Source organism: Macrosteles quadrilineatus, unplaced genomic scaffold, assembly GCF_028750875.1.
Source record: "Macrosteles quadrilineatus isolate MER2022 unplaced genomic scaffold, UCM_ALF_1.0 Scaffold_60__1_contigs__length_738512, whole genome shotgun sequence".
Lineage (NCBI taxonomy): Eukaryota > Metazoa > Arthropoda > Insecta > Hemiptera > Cicadellidae > Macrosteles > Macrosteles quadrilineatus.
Genome location: NW_026542653.1, coordinates 182891 through 199939, shown reverse-complemented (window position 1 = coordinate 199939; position 17049 = coordinate 182891). Strand labels below are relative to the sequence as shown.

Genomic DNA, 17049 nt, shown 5'->3' with positions numbered 1-17049 from the left:
GTAATGTAATTATTGGTCACAATCAAACAACATCTTTTTAATATAATGTTTAACTTGGAATTCAATACAAGTAATTTAGGTTGCATTTTTAGTGTGGAAAATAGTTATAATTTTCTTAAATAGGAAGCAACAAGTTTGATAAACCTACGATAGAACGATTGCTTAAGCGTTGATGTAGAAATGCGGGATCTAACTAATAGGAAGTTTTGAAACCAAGGGGCTGATAAAATTTTTGTAGACTTGGTGGAATAGTTGCATTAATTGTATTTTGGCTTAGTACAGGGTTATAAGTAGGGTCGACATATGCAAAGTATTAGAACATCGTCTTAATTTCCTGACAATAAACCTTCTTGTTTATTGCCAAGTAAAATAAATCAAATATTAATTCCAAATAGTTTTTTATCCAAATTGTCTCAGAATTCTTGATTGTTTGTACCAAATGCACTTGTCGAAATGTTACTGATTAAATTAAAATTGTATTCAAATTTACTTTATTGTTTTAATGTAGAGTACAGAACGTAATATACTGTTGTTAAAAATTGCTTAGTTTTCCATGTAAAGTTAAGACTCCCATCGTAGTTAAGTAAACGCTGATAAACAATTTTAATATCATCGATGTTTAGCTGATGTGCAGGGTGATTACAAATGAAATAGACAGTTTGTATTTGCAGTAATTTAATACACAGTTTGTCAGTTTCATTAAATTTGGTATCACCCTGTATTATTTTGAAGATAACACAAAACACATGTGACAATAAATAGTTTAAAGCCTAAACAAACTTGGAGAATGGTATTGAGACAATATTGTTATTGTTGTGTTGACAATATTGTTTTACTTGTATTGTTGTTGTGAGGGGATGAAGAGCAGATTGTTTGTAAAAAGTTAGAGTCAAGATGATACTATAGAGGCCAATACACAATGAGGAATTATTTATCCTATCGAAGTACAAGTTTGATTGCTGTGGAGGGGATATCGATGCGGAGAGGGTGGTGGGCGGAGGGTGGCCCCGCACAGTGCTGCGGCGGCGACGTAGCGGCGTCGAGGCGAACTAGCATCAGAAATAGTCAGCAAGCCGGAGCTAGGAATGTGTTGACCAGCAGCCAACATCGGTGGGGATGGCCGCAGACGGATGTTGGCGATAGTGAGGAATGGTCAGCTGATACTTCCAGTGGTAGTGCGCGAGTGATGTGATGAACCCGGGGGCCTCAGCAGCGTCCCAGAGCCCGGCGTCTACCGGGGCGACGGGCACGGCGACCGCGGCCGCCGCCACCCAGGTCAACGGGGGTAGGTTCGACTTCGACGACGGGGGCACCTACTGCGGCGGCTGGGAGGACGGCAAGGCACACGGCCACGGGGTGTGCACGGGCCCCAAGGGTCAAGGCGCGTACAGCGGCTCATGGCACTACGGCTTCGAGGTCTCCGGGGTATACACATGGCCCAGGTAACTTAGCTCTAAAAATACGCGGGACGAGTCCATTGTGGATAAATAATCGACATGTCCCTTCGCCCGATTTGGATTTGGGCTCAGCTGGTCCGATTACGATTAGGTTATGTGGCATCAATATGTCGAAGATATCTAGTAAACAATGTTAGAATCCTGTAGTATGTGAGTCGGTTTTCATAAAAGTCCTACCACGAGTAAAAAATCATATTGTTCATTACCTACGAATTCTTACGTATTTTTAATTACTGAAATAATAAATATTAACAGCATAAATTCAAACCAACGATAGCTGAAAAAATCACTAGTACAAGCTCTTATATCGTTAAACTAGGTCTAGCCTACTTCAACTTCATCATCTGGCATTGCTTGATCCCAAATCTCGTTGTTTGTAAAGCACGGGCTCCCTAACCACAATTGACAAACACACACACATACACAATAATTTTGGGAGGTGTAAAAACACAAGAGGAGAGAAGCGCCTCGCCGGGCGTCCGCTTATTTCTCTCGCCTATTGTAACCGATAGTTTATTTTTAGATGGCTCGTCCTCAAATAATACAGCTTTATACTAATCCCACATCAGTGTATACTTTATACGCGGTGTGAAACGTCAAACACGTTTTCAAGTGTGAAAGTCGAAAATTTATTGTTCATTTTTGGAAAATAATAAATTATGTTGTTTATATACAAGCGGAAAACGTTGGGAGAAAATACCATTCCTAATAATTTAGATGAATGAAAGTAGGTACCCCTCTAGTTATGAATAGATTCTCTTTACTCACAAATAGTTAATTCTCCGATCAGTTGTTTTCTTGAAGTAGGAGCTGCTAAAGCGACTGGCTCTGACATGCTTTAGATGAAAATAACCAACCTCTCCCTCCAGCTTCAACATAACCTCGAAATCACTGATTACTGATTGATAACTTTCAATCCATTCGAGAGTGTTTAAAGGAACTTCGTCCAGTGCAAGGAGCTCTTCTGACATGTTGATGCCATTTATTTATTGCTGTTACAATATAAAACATGCCACAACCAATGGATTGCCCTGATGGTTATTTTAGAGTGGATGAAAAATGGAATTTTAATTGTATTTTCAAACTAGACTGTTTGCATATTAAAATATTTTATAAACTGAATGTTAATGCTTATCAGGTTCTTACCCTCCAAATTCCACTGCCTTTAACCTTTGACACACACATTTCAGATGATTGTCAACATACATAAACGTTCCTCTCTTGCAGACCTAGAGACTAGTTTTGACTGGAGGTTTATAAGCTATAATTTATTAAAAAAGAAATCTAGGTCTAGTATCAAAAGGCTGCTCACTTCTCAGGTTTGAACCAGTGACCTTTTGACTACCAAGCGAGCACTTTATTCACTCAGAACCCAGCCAACATTTCAATTAACAAACGAACAGTACAGTTTAGGCATAAACTTTCCGCTACTTTACTACTATCTCATCTACTCTTTACTACTACTACTGAGTAGGCTGGACTACATTAAATCCTTAACTCGAGTTCTTGAACTATTTTTAAAAGTATACACCTCGTTATAGCATTTTCCTAAGTAGGAATATTTCCAAATTTCGTTATTCCACTTTTTTATTACATAGGCTACACATTTTGAATTTAAACCAGTGCGTAACACTACTTGCTTTGACATGTTTGCCCGCCAGGCTGGAACAAATTTGGCCGATATGCGTAAAGAGCCCTCGCTCTTCTGACGCTATTAGGCAACTTTAGTGTGTAACCGTGATTTTCCAATGTTATGATCATACAGCTCTTTATTTGCCAAGTTCCTCAGAAAATAACAGCAATGAATACTGATTAAAATAGTTCAATAATTAATTGCTAATAACATGTTCTGCGCCATCTAATTAAGTGGAAAATCGGGAAGTATATAGCTGGCAATAAAGGGTTTTATTTGAATAATTTTCCTATTGATTTATTCCGGCGGACAACCACTAATGTATATAACTAGTGTACCTGTTGCTCGAATTCGAGCAATTGCTAAGTATTACATGCGTTATTTTAAACAGAATAACAGTCATTATTTATGACAAGTGCGCCGGTTGCTCGAATTCGAGCAATTGCAAAGTATTACAGCCGTTATTTCAAAACGAATAACAGTAATAATTTAAAATGACTTAAAAGAGTCAACTCAAAGATAATGCAATCAATCACTCCACTCCAGCTATCAAAACTGAAAACGAACTCACTCTGAAAACGAACGTGTGTGTGTGTATGTGTGTATAATGTGTTTACTATGAACAGCTGTAATTAATACAAATTATTCGTCTGTTTAAGTAAACAAAATCTGTTCTTCAAAGAAATACATTGGGATTTTGACGGCCTGTGGGGCAAAGCCCGAGGAATTTTATTACAGCAATTGGTGAAAGGGGGAGTCTCCACAAAAAATACTTAATTTTGACACATCGTTTCTAAAAATCCGTCCATTATTAACAGAGGAGTGGTGTTTCGTAGAAATCACCTTCACGTATTATGAATTACTAGCTGTTGTACCCGTGCTTTGCAACGGGAAGAGGACACGAAATGCAAAAAAGTTAATAGTACTGCACCCTGTTGGGAAACCTTATAACTTTTTAATGCTATTTAATGTCATAGAACCAACCATCTTGTGTAGTTGAAACAGCTGACAAAATTCTTTTATTCCTTTTAAATATGATTACTCATAAGGTTAACATGGGACACTCCAGAGCCACTGGGGCGGAGCCCGAAAGGACTTTTGAGATTAGAATGCGTCTATATGTTAATCGGGAATGTGAACTATCATCACACCAAATTTCAGCCCGATCCGACCAGTATTTTTCGCGTTTACTTGTCACAAACATACATCCATACATCCATACATCCATACATCCATACATCCAAACTTTCTCATTTATAATATTAGTAGGACTAGCTGTTGTACCCGTGCTTTGCAACGGGAAGAGGACACGAAATGCAAAAAAGTTAATAGTACTGCACCCTGTTGGGAAACCTTATAACTTTTTAATGCTATTTAATGTCATAGAACCAACCATCTTGTGTAGTTGAAACAGCTGACAAAATTCTTTTATTCCTTTTAAATATGATTACTCATAAGGTTAACATGGGACACTCCAGAGCCACTGGGGCGGAGCCCGAAAGGACTTTTGAGATTAGAATGCGTCTATATGTTAATCGGGAATGTGAACTATCATCACACCAAATTTCAGCCCGATCCGACCAGTATTTTTCGCGTTTACTTGTCACAAACATACATCCATACATCCATACATCCATACATCCATACATCCAAACTTTCTCATTTATAATATTAGTAGGATGAATGAGTCAGTGGTATTTGAGCTTTATATATATAGATAAGGATATTGACAAGACTTGATTATCACCAGCCAAGGATATATTTACTTCGATCCAAGCAATTTTAATTCCTTCTCCTGCCACATCGACCAATGTATTTAATCATCCTGTACTTATTTGCTAATTGATTAACTTCTGGCGTAGTTTTGCCTTGGCCGTATCAATCACATAAAGTTGTGCATTTTAAGGACGGGATGGACCATAATTGTAGTGAATTTGACCACAAATCTTAAACATTTGCTGAACCACATCCATAACCTAGTCGGGCTTGGTTGGCAACAAATTATGCAAATGAGATGAGATGTAAAGGCACTGTTTATATGCATTATATGCATTGTTCGACCTAGCTAGATACATGTACATCAAAGTAAAAACCCTTCCCCCCTTTTTAATACATGAACTGCCATTAATTCACCTACTGCACCAAACCATAGATTAAACCTACTCCATGCATAATCTATCCCAAAACTTGGAATAAAGCTCACATCCTCAACGTGCTCATCTACATATGATTATTGAAAGTAGACCAAAAAAGCAAGTGCAAACCCCTACAACAAATATAAGCTAACCCAATAAGGAATAGTTAAATCTGTTCCTTTGAAATTATTGATAAATCCAACTGATTTTATAATATAAATTTTTTAAGTGCTTAATGCTTAAGCATAGATTTATGAACAAAAAATTTAAAACATTTCATAAATCCATCATTTTGTTCAAACTCTAAAAAGGTTGCTTGCGATGCAGTGAAGAATCAATTTAAAAATCATAAATAATACTGAATGTAAACATTTAATTTTGACAGTTTCAGTAAATGCTCATAGCACTTGACCTTTGAAATACAATTTTAAAATTAACAGCTGGTTCATTAAAAGTAGTGTGAAATTATACATATGGTCATATTATAAACAAATCTGCTGAGGGGACTTTAAAGGCCTCTAGGGCAGACCCCCAAGAGAATTTACCTCGTTTATATTTTGATGGCTCATCTACAGACCAAGACCTTTCTTTAGAGACCCCTACCAAGATTCTATGCCCAGCCGTTCTCTGAAATTAGCTGTGAGAAAACCCCATTTTTCCTCCATAAGAATAACATGGGATGGGAATTTAAAGGCCACTGGGGCAGAGTCCCAAGGGAATTTACCACGTTTCTCTTTAGATGGCTCATCTACAGACCAAGACCTTTCTTTAGAGACCACAAAGTTTCAACGCCCAGCCGTTCTCTCAAATTAGCTGTCACAAAGAAAAACCGTTTCAAATTAATATATAGATTAGATTTAACAAATGCTTAGGTTTGCTGCTACGGGAAAGATAAAAAGTGTTTGTTGACCATACGTCAATAGTATAGGATGAAATAAATAAATTTGCTAAATTTTAACAACATATATCCATAAACAAGTGAACTACAACAGTTTTCATTTTCTCCATAAGAATAACATGGAAATTTTTAATTTACGCTTTTTTTAAATTTTCTCAGTAACCATTAGGCATACAACAGCGCTTCAATATAGGCTACAAAATTATTTCTTTTTTAAGCTCTACAAAACGGTTTAGAAAGAAATTGCAAATTTTTTTGTTTTTAGGGTCAAAATGGGAAAACCCCATTTTTACCCCATACAACCACCCGTAAACCCCAGTTACCATAGTCCGATTATGCTGGTTCGCGAACTCGTTCGAATAAACGTAGGTTTACACGTTTGTACCAAATTTCATCAAAATCGGATTATTTTTGCTCGAGTTATCGCGCTAACGGACACACATATATATGAATTTGAACGGATGGTGTTTTTGGCCTCTAGGGACCTGAAAAAGAAAAATTAAGTCGATCCCGGGTCCAGGTCTTACAATGAGTACTACAGTAATAGCTTATTCCCTATATGGGAAATTCGCTAAAAAAAGAAAGAAATTCCAATCACATGTTTTATTTACAGCGTGGGGTGAAAATAGAGGAGTCTGTACATTACATGTTTTTGGTCGAGTTTTCGATCACTGGACGAAGGCGATGTCACATCGGGGTTCAAATCACAACACTAGCCAGTAGCCACTTGACAAAATAATGTTATTGTTTAGATTTATTCACACATAATCAATACGTTACTATATATTTACTCTTAACTATGAAATTTGAACACTGTATTAGTGATCTGTTTTATTAGTCGCGATGAATGATATGTAAGAGATCTAATCAGAGGAGTCTGGGAAATAGCGTGATTTTGAGAGTAAAATGTACCTATTAGATGAAGTTTGTATGCAGAACTTAAAGTGAGCAAATCGCCAAAGGCTTAATTTTTCTTGATAAACATGAAATGATTTTTACAGTTGAAATGAAATGAAAAATCATTTATTTACACAGGCAAAGTTAGGGCCACATGGCCCTTTCTTACACTTAACCTGTACTTTAAAATATAATATAAATATTTTAACAGAATCAGCTTATACAATGAAACAAAACAGAAATCATAGATACAGAAACTTTTATCAAAAATCAGTAAATTTTAAAAAACACTTACACACACACACTCACACATTTACAGTTGTTGTAAATAAAGAAAAGGTATAACACGTGGCGATAAATGTACAAATTTTAGTTTGCTATACAGAAATGTTTAAAGTACAACAAGAATAATTAATGTTAAAAAAATAAACAAATTAAAAAGCATTGCTTGTGATCACGGTGATGACACTTTGATCATGTAATATCTTACATAATATTACATAAAGAAACGCTGATCATAACAGACTTGAGAATGTTTATGAGAAGGTGGTATGTAGAATTGCGGGGAAATGAGCGATTCTTACAACGTTTCAATGTCTCACGTTGCACGTATATTCTTGTTTATTCTGTCATAAAATAGAGAAAATTAAATAAACGTGATGGAGAAATTTCAAATTTTTCTCCTATAGATACACATTGTTTTCAAGCACAAAAAGAAATTTATTTGACGAGTGTTAACAAATATATACAGGGTGTTCAAAAAAAGGTGGGGACATATTTTACCCAGTGATTCCTTGGGTCAAAATATAAAGAAAATCGAGAACAACATTTTTTCCAAAACCAAAAACTAACCAGATATCCGCCATTTTGTATTTTTTACATAAATATTTTTTAACTTGGAATTTTTTCAACCGATCTTTATGAAACTTGGTATGTATGTTAAGGTCGAAGAGACCCACGAAAAAGCATCTTGATTTGACTTAAAATTTCAAAATGGTGGCCATTTCCCACATCATTTTACAACTAAAAATCTTAATATTTCAGCTATTTCTAATTAGATCTTCTTAAACTTTGTATCGTTTGATATGGAATACAAAATGCTAAATAAAAGTATTCTTGACATTATTTCATAAAATCCGTAATTTTTTTTGTAATTTGATAATTTAAGTTGTAAGCAATTTTGAGATTTTAAGTCTAATCAAGATAATGTTTTTTCTAACATTGGTCTCTTCTACCTTAACATACATACCAAGTTTCATAAAGATCGGTTGAAAATTTCCAAGATAAAAATGTTTATGTAAAAAAAAAACAAAATGACGGATATCTGGTTAACGAAGCGATTTTGAAAAAAAAATTCTTGATTTTCTCTTTATTTTGATCCAAGGAATCACTAAGTAAATATGACCCCACCTTTTTTGAACACCTTGTATAAGTTAAATGTTTGTTTAGTATTTATATATATAAATATCCAAGGTATATCCATCTATACTATACAGTTAAGCCACTGATTTTAGCCAGAGTAGCTATAAGTGTTGTTGAAGCAACTAAGCCCGACTCATTGCGTGTTAATGTTAAGTCCCACACAATGCAACCCGCTAGCTATTCTCGTAGTTTATATTTGCGTCTGTTTGAATTGTTTGGGTTATGTTTAGCACCCCTTTATAGCGGAAATATCGGTTAGATTTATCATGTGTTAGCTGGAAAACCGAAATGTCGAAATTCGTAGAACTTTTCCTTTTGAAGTTTTGTTGTTATTGGAGTGATTACCCAGAATAAACTTTGCCATAGTTTTATTAATGTTCAGTCAACGGTTTATGTATGTTAGGAACTATGTAGACTTTAGTGTAAACTACCAATAGCAGCACGTTATGTTTGCAGATATGAGGGTCAAATCTAGCTAAAAATACATAAGAGGCCATGTAAAACTACCTAAAAGAATCTAAACTTCAATGAAAATTTTACTGAGTAGGGTAAAATTATCTAGAGAAAGTAATTTGGGGCTAAATTACGCTGTAATCATTAGAGAGGAAATCACATTTTAAACTATATGGAATAAAATAACTACAAGGAACGCTCATACTTTTCATCGCAAACGATTTTAAAGAATAATGTTGAAATCATTGTATTACCTAAATAAAATGAAATTATAAAATAAAAAAAATAAATCTTCTCGACGCATTAAAATAGCATTAATGTTTAATTACATTGATTGTATACGAAAGTGTTTATCGGATAAAATGCATAATTGTATTTTAATTAATTGTACATTTAGTGACGACAGTATTTAAAGTCAAACAGTAAATACTCGCATAAAATGAAGTGGCATAAAGCAACTTGAAACCAAGCACTAGAGGCATGTGCATTCAGCATGGAGATATATTGCCTACAAGTTTTAATATGGACAATTTTATAAAAAGAAACTAACCTGTGCGGAAAAATCACATGAGTAGTCTCCTTGATGACCAGTACTGTCCAATCAACATATTCTTGTGATTATCTATAATTGATAAGGTGCAGTACTACTTATTCAACCAATAAACTATTCATTCTATTTCACTAATGGCGAAATTCTAATTTCCTATACGTTGTTTCTTATACAATACTATTGGGATGGTTGTTGCTACCTCCATGCTAACTACTAATCAATAAGCTATTGGAAGATACAACTAAGTCGACTTTAAAGTGTTATATCGTAATTGTTGATGGATGAGTTTTGACTGTGCGAGACTTAAACTCAAAGGAATTTTTTACCTAAACCCATAAATAGTTAGGTGTTTTTCTTTCCCAAGCAAGCTCCTTCCTTCTTTCTTTTTTCTTCATCGCAAGCTGTATCCATGTTTGTTACACCCACTGAATAGCTTTCACAGTATCTATGAGCTTAAAACTGCTGAAGTGCTGTATGGACATCTGGGATCTTACGCTGAACGAAGATGATGTCAAATTTACGAGTATGCACATAACCGGATGTATAATTTAGGAGCAAAAATAACTGGATAATAAAAATAACGACGCTGATGTTCAATAAATTTAGGAGTATGGAACATAACTCATCTTACTAATATTATAAATGTGAAAGTTTGTGTGTTTGTTTGTTTGTTTGTGTGTTTGAAGTTCAATCACGCATAAACCACTGGACGGATTGGGCTGAAATTTGGCATGATGATAGCTTACATTCCCGATTAACATATAGGCATATTCTTATCTCAAAAATCCTTTCGGGCTCCGCCCCAGTGGCTCTGTAATTCCCCATGTTAACCTTATGAGTATTCATATTTAAAGGGAATTAATTAAAGAATTTAGTCAGCTGTTTCAACTAAAAAAGTTGGTTCTATGATATGGAAAAGCATTAAAAAGTTATATGATTTACCAACAGGGTGCAGCACTATATTTTTTTGCATTTATGAAAACGGCTAATTTGAACTAAGCAGCAACAAAAAACTGTGATTCGCAATGAGAACTGTCAAAGTAGGATTGTTTACAGTTATGTTTATGTTTTTCATTTCATGAATAATTTGTGATATTTTGCAAATTGTTGATAATTTATTTTTTTCTATTGTTTAGGTGAAGTGGTAGAACATTATGGCTATGGTAGATGTGTAATACTATAGATAGAATACTGTAAATGAAAAAAAATTATGAAACTGTGTCCTCCCTAATTGCAAACGCAAAGCTTGAGTATAACTGCAATAAGTATTTTATACTTATTTTCCAACCCCGTACGAAGGACGGGTACTGTGCTATATGTCATATGTCTCATACTCATATGTCATATGTCATCATGTATAACGATGCTAATATCCAATTCATCGCCATATGCATAGTTCAATTGTGTTATGCAGAACCACCCTGATGTCAATCTTTATGCCAAACACGCCGATTTCTATCTTATCATCATGGTCATAACTTTATTGGTTTATCTTATTCAAAATAACGCTGATTTCTTACTGACAAAAGCTTAGTCATAACTGGATTTAGTTCACACCCTGATGTAGCCTACAATAATTAATCAAATTATTATAACTTATGGCCGGTTTATCTTATTCAAAACCACGCTGATTTCGTACTGACAAAAGCTTAGTCATAACTGGATTTAGTTATACCCTGATGTAGCCTACAATCATGTATCACTATAGATAACAGTATTTTCTTAAGCACTAACATGGCCAATTTACTTGTACCGAGTTTTCTGAAGAACCACACTGATGCAGGTCCAATAATTTTATAGTTTGAAGGCACGCGTAAGCCAAACGTCATGTTCTATATTTAGTGGAACACTGTAATCTTCAGCTTCTGCTTCAAAGCTTGTATTTTTAGTCGGAAGGCCCGGAGAGGACGCGCTCACACACGCACACTCTGTGCATGCGCGCCATGGTGTTGTGGATTTTATGTGAAATAATAAAACAGTTATAGGTGGGGAATACCGAAATACCTAAGTGGGGTTTGCCTCAGCGATAGTTTGGCGATTGATTTTTTATTTGTGTACTACATTTGTTCATTTTTGAAAATAGTGGAGTTTATTGTATGAATATAGATGTTTAAGATGAAGAGTCAAATACTTATTCTAACCCCAATAGTTAATAATATTAATAATGCATTCGTCGTTTGATGGCTGCAAGATTGGAATTTGGACCGCGTTGTCTTAATAGTCAGCAGTGGGTTCAGGGTGAGGTTCATAACTCCAAGTTTTCATAACTCCAAGTACTTTTAAATACAACATTTCATAACTCCAAGTAAAATTATGTCCAAGTAAATTAAAACCAAAATATCATAAGACCAAGTTTCATAACTCCAAGCGTTCATAACTCCAAGATTCATAAGTCCAAGTTAAAATAAAACCAAGTAAATTAAAATAAAAAATTTCATAACTCCAAACGTACAGGTTTGCAAGGACCACAAGTCCAAGTTCCATAACTCCAAGGGTTCATAACACCAAGTTTCATAACTCCAAGTGACAATGGGTACAGTCCGTGCAGGAAGCGATAACGTACGCACACACACGCACCCTACACACACACATGCTGGAAGAGAGTTTCCGATGTTGGCGAGACTATTCGAAGTGGTGCGTTCCCTGTCGCTTTGCACGGTCGTCTAAATTGTAATACAAATAGTGAGAGGATGAAATTTACATATTTAAATTCTGTGTAAACTGATGTTTAATACTATATAAATACAATTTGGTTCGTGCAGATGATTAATGTTTAATAATGGAAAATATGAAAAGGTTGTTCAATGTAAACATGAAAAAGTAAGTGAGCGAGGATTTTTTTTATTTTTTGGTCAGATGAAAACTTTCAGCGAGAAAAGTATAGATAATAAGATGTTCTTCAATTTTTGTTCCAAACATTTTTTCGTAAGACTTTTAGTTTGTCCAATAATCGACTTAGATGACCACCACGAGGTATGAATGAATTAGTTTACGCGCACAGTATTTTAGCAATTGCCGTCTTCCAACAACAATATTAAGGAAATACAGTATTAGTTCACGTTTTAAAATGTCTAAACTATGAAAAATATTTAGTCTTAACTTCTTCAGCTGTATGTACGAAATTTCGAAATTTTTTCTACATAATATTCGTGGTGCACAACGCAAATAAGTCGTAGTGCCTTTTTTTCCACTATTTTTCATCTCCTATTTTCGGAAAAAATTTAAACAGTATTAATCCAGGTTAAGGTTTCATCTTGTATCATTCATTTGTAAGTATAAAATTTGATTATAGTTACAATTACTTGTTCCCTCATAAATCTTTATTCCGTAACAAATATGAGAGTGTATGTTAGCAAAGTAAATTGTACGCAAAATGTCTGTAGTGCATAATGGGTTTAATAAAAAAATACCATATTTAAAATTTAGATTTGTATGATCCAAACAAGCGAATATAATCTATAGATAGGTCTAAACATTTGGATTTCGAGACTAAATTATCATAGAAATAGGTTTTTGAGTAAATACATCTATACCTAATACCAGATTGTTTTATTTGAGTTAAATAGAAGGTATTTATAATATAGGTATTATTGAAGTGCCTTAATGAGTTAAGTACTTTAATATAAGAATTGATGTCGTCCAGTGGTCAAAACTCGACCACAATCCAAATAAAATATGAACTTATCTATATTCATCCCACGCTGAAAATCAAACATGTGATGATTGTGTACCAGTCTTCAATTTGTTTTGATTTTCTGTATATTTATCGTTGTTATTGCGTCACCAGAATTTTAACTCATAATCCAAATGTTAGTTTTTTGTTTGTGTTAAATTCGTTTTCGTACTTATTTTTCATCAAATTGTCTGTCACAATTTTATTTGTTCAATTGGTGTATTTTTTGTTTAGTTGCAATAACGTTAATTATATTTACCTGAGAAAATGGAAAGTTAAAGACCTTCTGTTGTTCAGATGATTTTTGTTTCCCTTAGCATTATATGAATAATAATTAAAAGCCTTCAGATAAGGGGCTCTTGGATATTTTCATAGGCTATTATTAAAATTGCTTGACTTTTATGAAAACATAGATTAATGTCATTGACGTACCAGATTTATTTGGCTTTAGAGGGCTTTCCTCTGCAATGATCACAAAGTTAAGTCCATGTTTCCTAATAAAATTTGTAGCACTTCGGCTAACATCCTCGTTCATAGTTTGTAGGAATCTGAACCTTGTAGGTGTTCTTCATTATACAGGCTAATGACGATAGTTAATTCTTAAAAAAAATATTATCTCTATTTCTTCTACTAGGGGGCGTTCTATGACTTTTAATGTTTCAATAATTTGCAAATGGGTTCTTTCAATGATTTATTTTTTAAAGATTTAATTTTTGTAGGACGCTTTTCTTTGAAATGCAGTTTAAATATTGACAGCAATTAAATTATACAGCTGATCAAAATTTAAACAATTATGATCTTCATAAGGATAACATGGGAACCTTCAAAGCCACTGGGGTAGAGCCCAAGGGACTTTTTCAAATCCAGTTCAAGGCCAGTTTGCAAATCTACGCGACACGCTCTTTCCAATGATACGTCAATGGATAAAATCGGTTAAGAAATGACGGAGGAGTTCAACCGACAAACTTCGTGTTCGCGTATTAATTATATAGATATACGTATCACGTTTCGTTTAGCCTACCGGTAGGAAATGTCGCTCATTACGAAAATCTATATAATTAATACGCTACATGAAACTTTGTCGGTTGAACTCCTCCGCCATTTCTTAACCGATTTTATCCATTGACATCTCATTGGAAAGAGCGTGTCGCGTAGATTTGCAAACTGGCCTTACATTTTTGAAAAAGTCCCTTGGGCTCTGTCCCAGTGGCTTTGAGAGTTCCCATGTTATCCTTATGAAGAACATAATTATTTACATTTTGGTCAGCTGTTTAATTTAATTGCTGTTATTTATTTTTCAATTCAATGAAACCCATCGAGTACATTTATTTACTATTTGAGTTTGTGTCAACATAACCTTCAAGACGGATTTTGTTAGTATGGTTGTACAGTATCTTAAATTTGTGTATTTATTTATCGTTGTTTTGTGTAGCTATGACGGATCGTGTTAGCACGATTGTAACATTTATCGTTGTTTTGTGTAGCTATCATTTGTTTATTTGTTGTTTTTTTTTCTTTTATATGCCTCCGACGTGACGACAACAACACATATAGACAGGAGGCGTAATCGTGATAACGACCGCATCTCACAGAACAGTGGCGAGTATTAGGCTTAACTCATCACAGTCAGCACCTGACCCTGGACAATCTCAACTATTAGGTTACAAATGCCCCCTAACACTACCCCAAAACGACTTTTCGTTCTCAATTGGCCCTCTATAAATGACCTGTGTTGCCTGTACAGCGAGGCATTTTGAGAAGGAGAAAACCGGCCCGAATGCTTTAGGTTTATCAATAACGAAGATAAACATAGTCTGAGTTACACACCGGTAATCTTTGAGTTGACTCTTTTAAATTCGTTGTAAATATGACTGTTATTCGTTTTGAAATATCTTCTGTAATATTTGCAATTGCTCGAATTCGAGCAACATGTACACTAGTATTTATTAATTCTTTTAATAATGACTCTAGAGAAGAGTTAGAAAATTAAAAGGTGTAGAACAATACAGCTAACAAAAGTGGTCCTGTAACATTTGGTCATAACTTGAACCCATATGACATTATGGATCCTTTCATGTTCTGGAATTGATGGAGAGTTGCGTGGAGGGGCGAGCAGGGGCGTGTGGGACTTTTTTAGTATCCATACTGGCAACCTGCCTGCCGCTTACTTCGAATTGTCAATGTTACCAACATGACGTGGCTTCCGTACCCCGTCTTCTGAACTGACCGTTTAAAAAATGTAAATTTAAGTAAGAAAGGCCTATAAATATAAATATAATAAAAAAATATTAATATAAATATAAATATAAATTAAAATATAAATATTGCATATAAATACAATCAAATTAAATGTAAACGGTTATGGCAGTTTACCAAATAAAAATATAGGCATAGGCCTACAGCACATCAAACTTGAGCTTAGAATGTGCATATTTGCTGAATATTATAGGTATGGACTAATTTCTCAGGTCCCCATAGGCCAAATTCATCAACGGGCTACGTCTGTTATGCTTTCACAGTTTGAATAATTTAATTCTGTTTATTTAATGAAAGAGCTGGGCAATGCAATTAATTGGCGTTTGTTTTATTTACTTGAAAAAATATGTTTTTGATGCCAGGAAATATGTTCATCTGGGGGATTATGTTCGGACAAAAAAAGGTTGTACAAGTTTTGTAAGAGTATTGCTCACAGTTTTATTTGTAATGTATATAGTAATGAAATATAAATAGGCATGATTCAAATTGAAGAAATGTCATAAAACATCTTATTGAATGAAACAGAAGCATTGATATCGAGGACCTTATTTGTGTTATTGCTACAGTAAGGTATGTTGTCATAGTCTTTCGAACTGAAACATACGGTATCGGTTATTGGCAGTCCTAGGGGTAACGATGTTTCTTGCAACACAAAATCATGAAAATATGTCAAATAGTTATTGATTAGCATCGTGAAATAAATCACTCTGTGACGTTTTAATGTATAGTGTACATGTTGCTCGAAAACCCCTACATTGAGTAATCTTCAGTGTAATCTTTGCTCAATAGTAACAACTGGTGTTTTCCCCTTTGTACTGCATTCGTTAATTTGCTCGTAAAACCTTGTTGAAAATAACAACACACTACAACTTAAAATAGTTCTATTAGTCTATGGTCATGGTTACTTGGAAACCAATGAGGCCAATGTTAAAAATTATAGACTTTCAATTCAATTTTGTTACGTAGTTAGTTTTTTGCTAGCAGTTTTAACTGCAGTAAACACGTTTTTAGGCCAGATATAAATTATTTATCAAATTAGAAGGAAATCGTATTAGCCGTTTTCGATATATAGGGGATTAACAACCATTAGTAATTGAACGGCGCAAAGCGAAGCTCTTATACTACTCTCTTCTTTTTGTTTTACAAATACTTCCTGAACGGCTGAAGCGATCTACACGAAATTTAGCACGATCATAGTAACCAACCATGGGAGTGTATAAATCTTAAATGGTACAAATTGGACCACAGGGCTTTTCCCTACGTGAATTTATTTATTTTTTTGAAATTTAACATGGGCCTTATGGGTTCATTGGTTGCTATGACTTTATTTTCGAGATAACACTAAAAAGATAAACAAGAGTTGCCACATATGTTAGTCAAAGAATCGTTTAAAAAGTACATAACCGTATAGGACACAGAAAAAGGGAAGAACAATAAGATTAATATCATTGAGCATAATTTACTGCAAAATGAAAACAACCAATAATTATGGTCGCCGGAATAAGGCTGAAACACCTTTGACTTTAAATAAACTAAATATCCATTACATTTTAACCAAATATAAGCCTACCATTGAGTTATATTTCCATTTAACTTGCAATTCCAAGTAGGCTTTCCATTTCAGTGAACTAGACTTACAATTAAATAATGCAGACTTTGAATAGGTACTGCAATA

At 34.4% G+C, this 17049-nt stretch overlaps 1 protein-coding gene across 1 annotated transcript in view; it reads left to right on the top strand.

Moving 5' to 3' along the window:
- The first annotated feature begins 1109 nt into the window (after window positions 1-1109).
- LOC128981947 (junctophilin-1-like) overlaps window positions 1110-17049 on the top strand; it is a 74493-nt gene continuing 58553 nt past the window's right edge. The window contains exon 1 of the mRNA XM_054400944.1: window positions 1110-1442. Within this exon, the coding sequence (XP_054256919.1) occupies window positions 1192-1442 (251 nt within the window). The 5' untranslated portion in view covers window positions 1110-1191. The remainder of the gene's footprint in view (window positions 1443-17049) is intronic.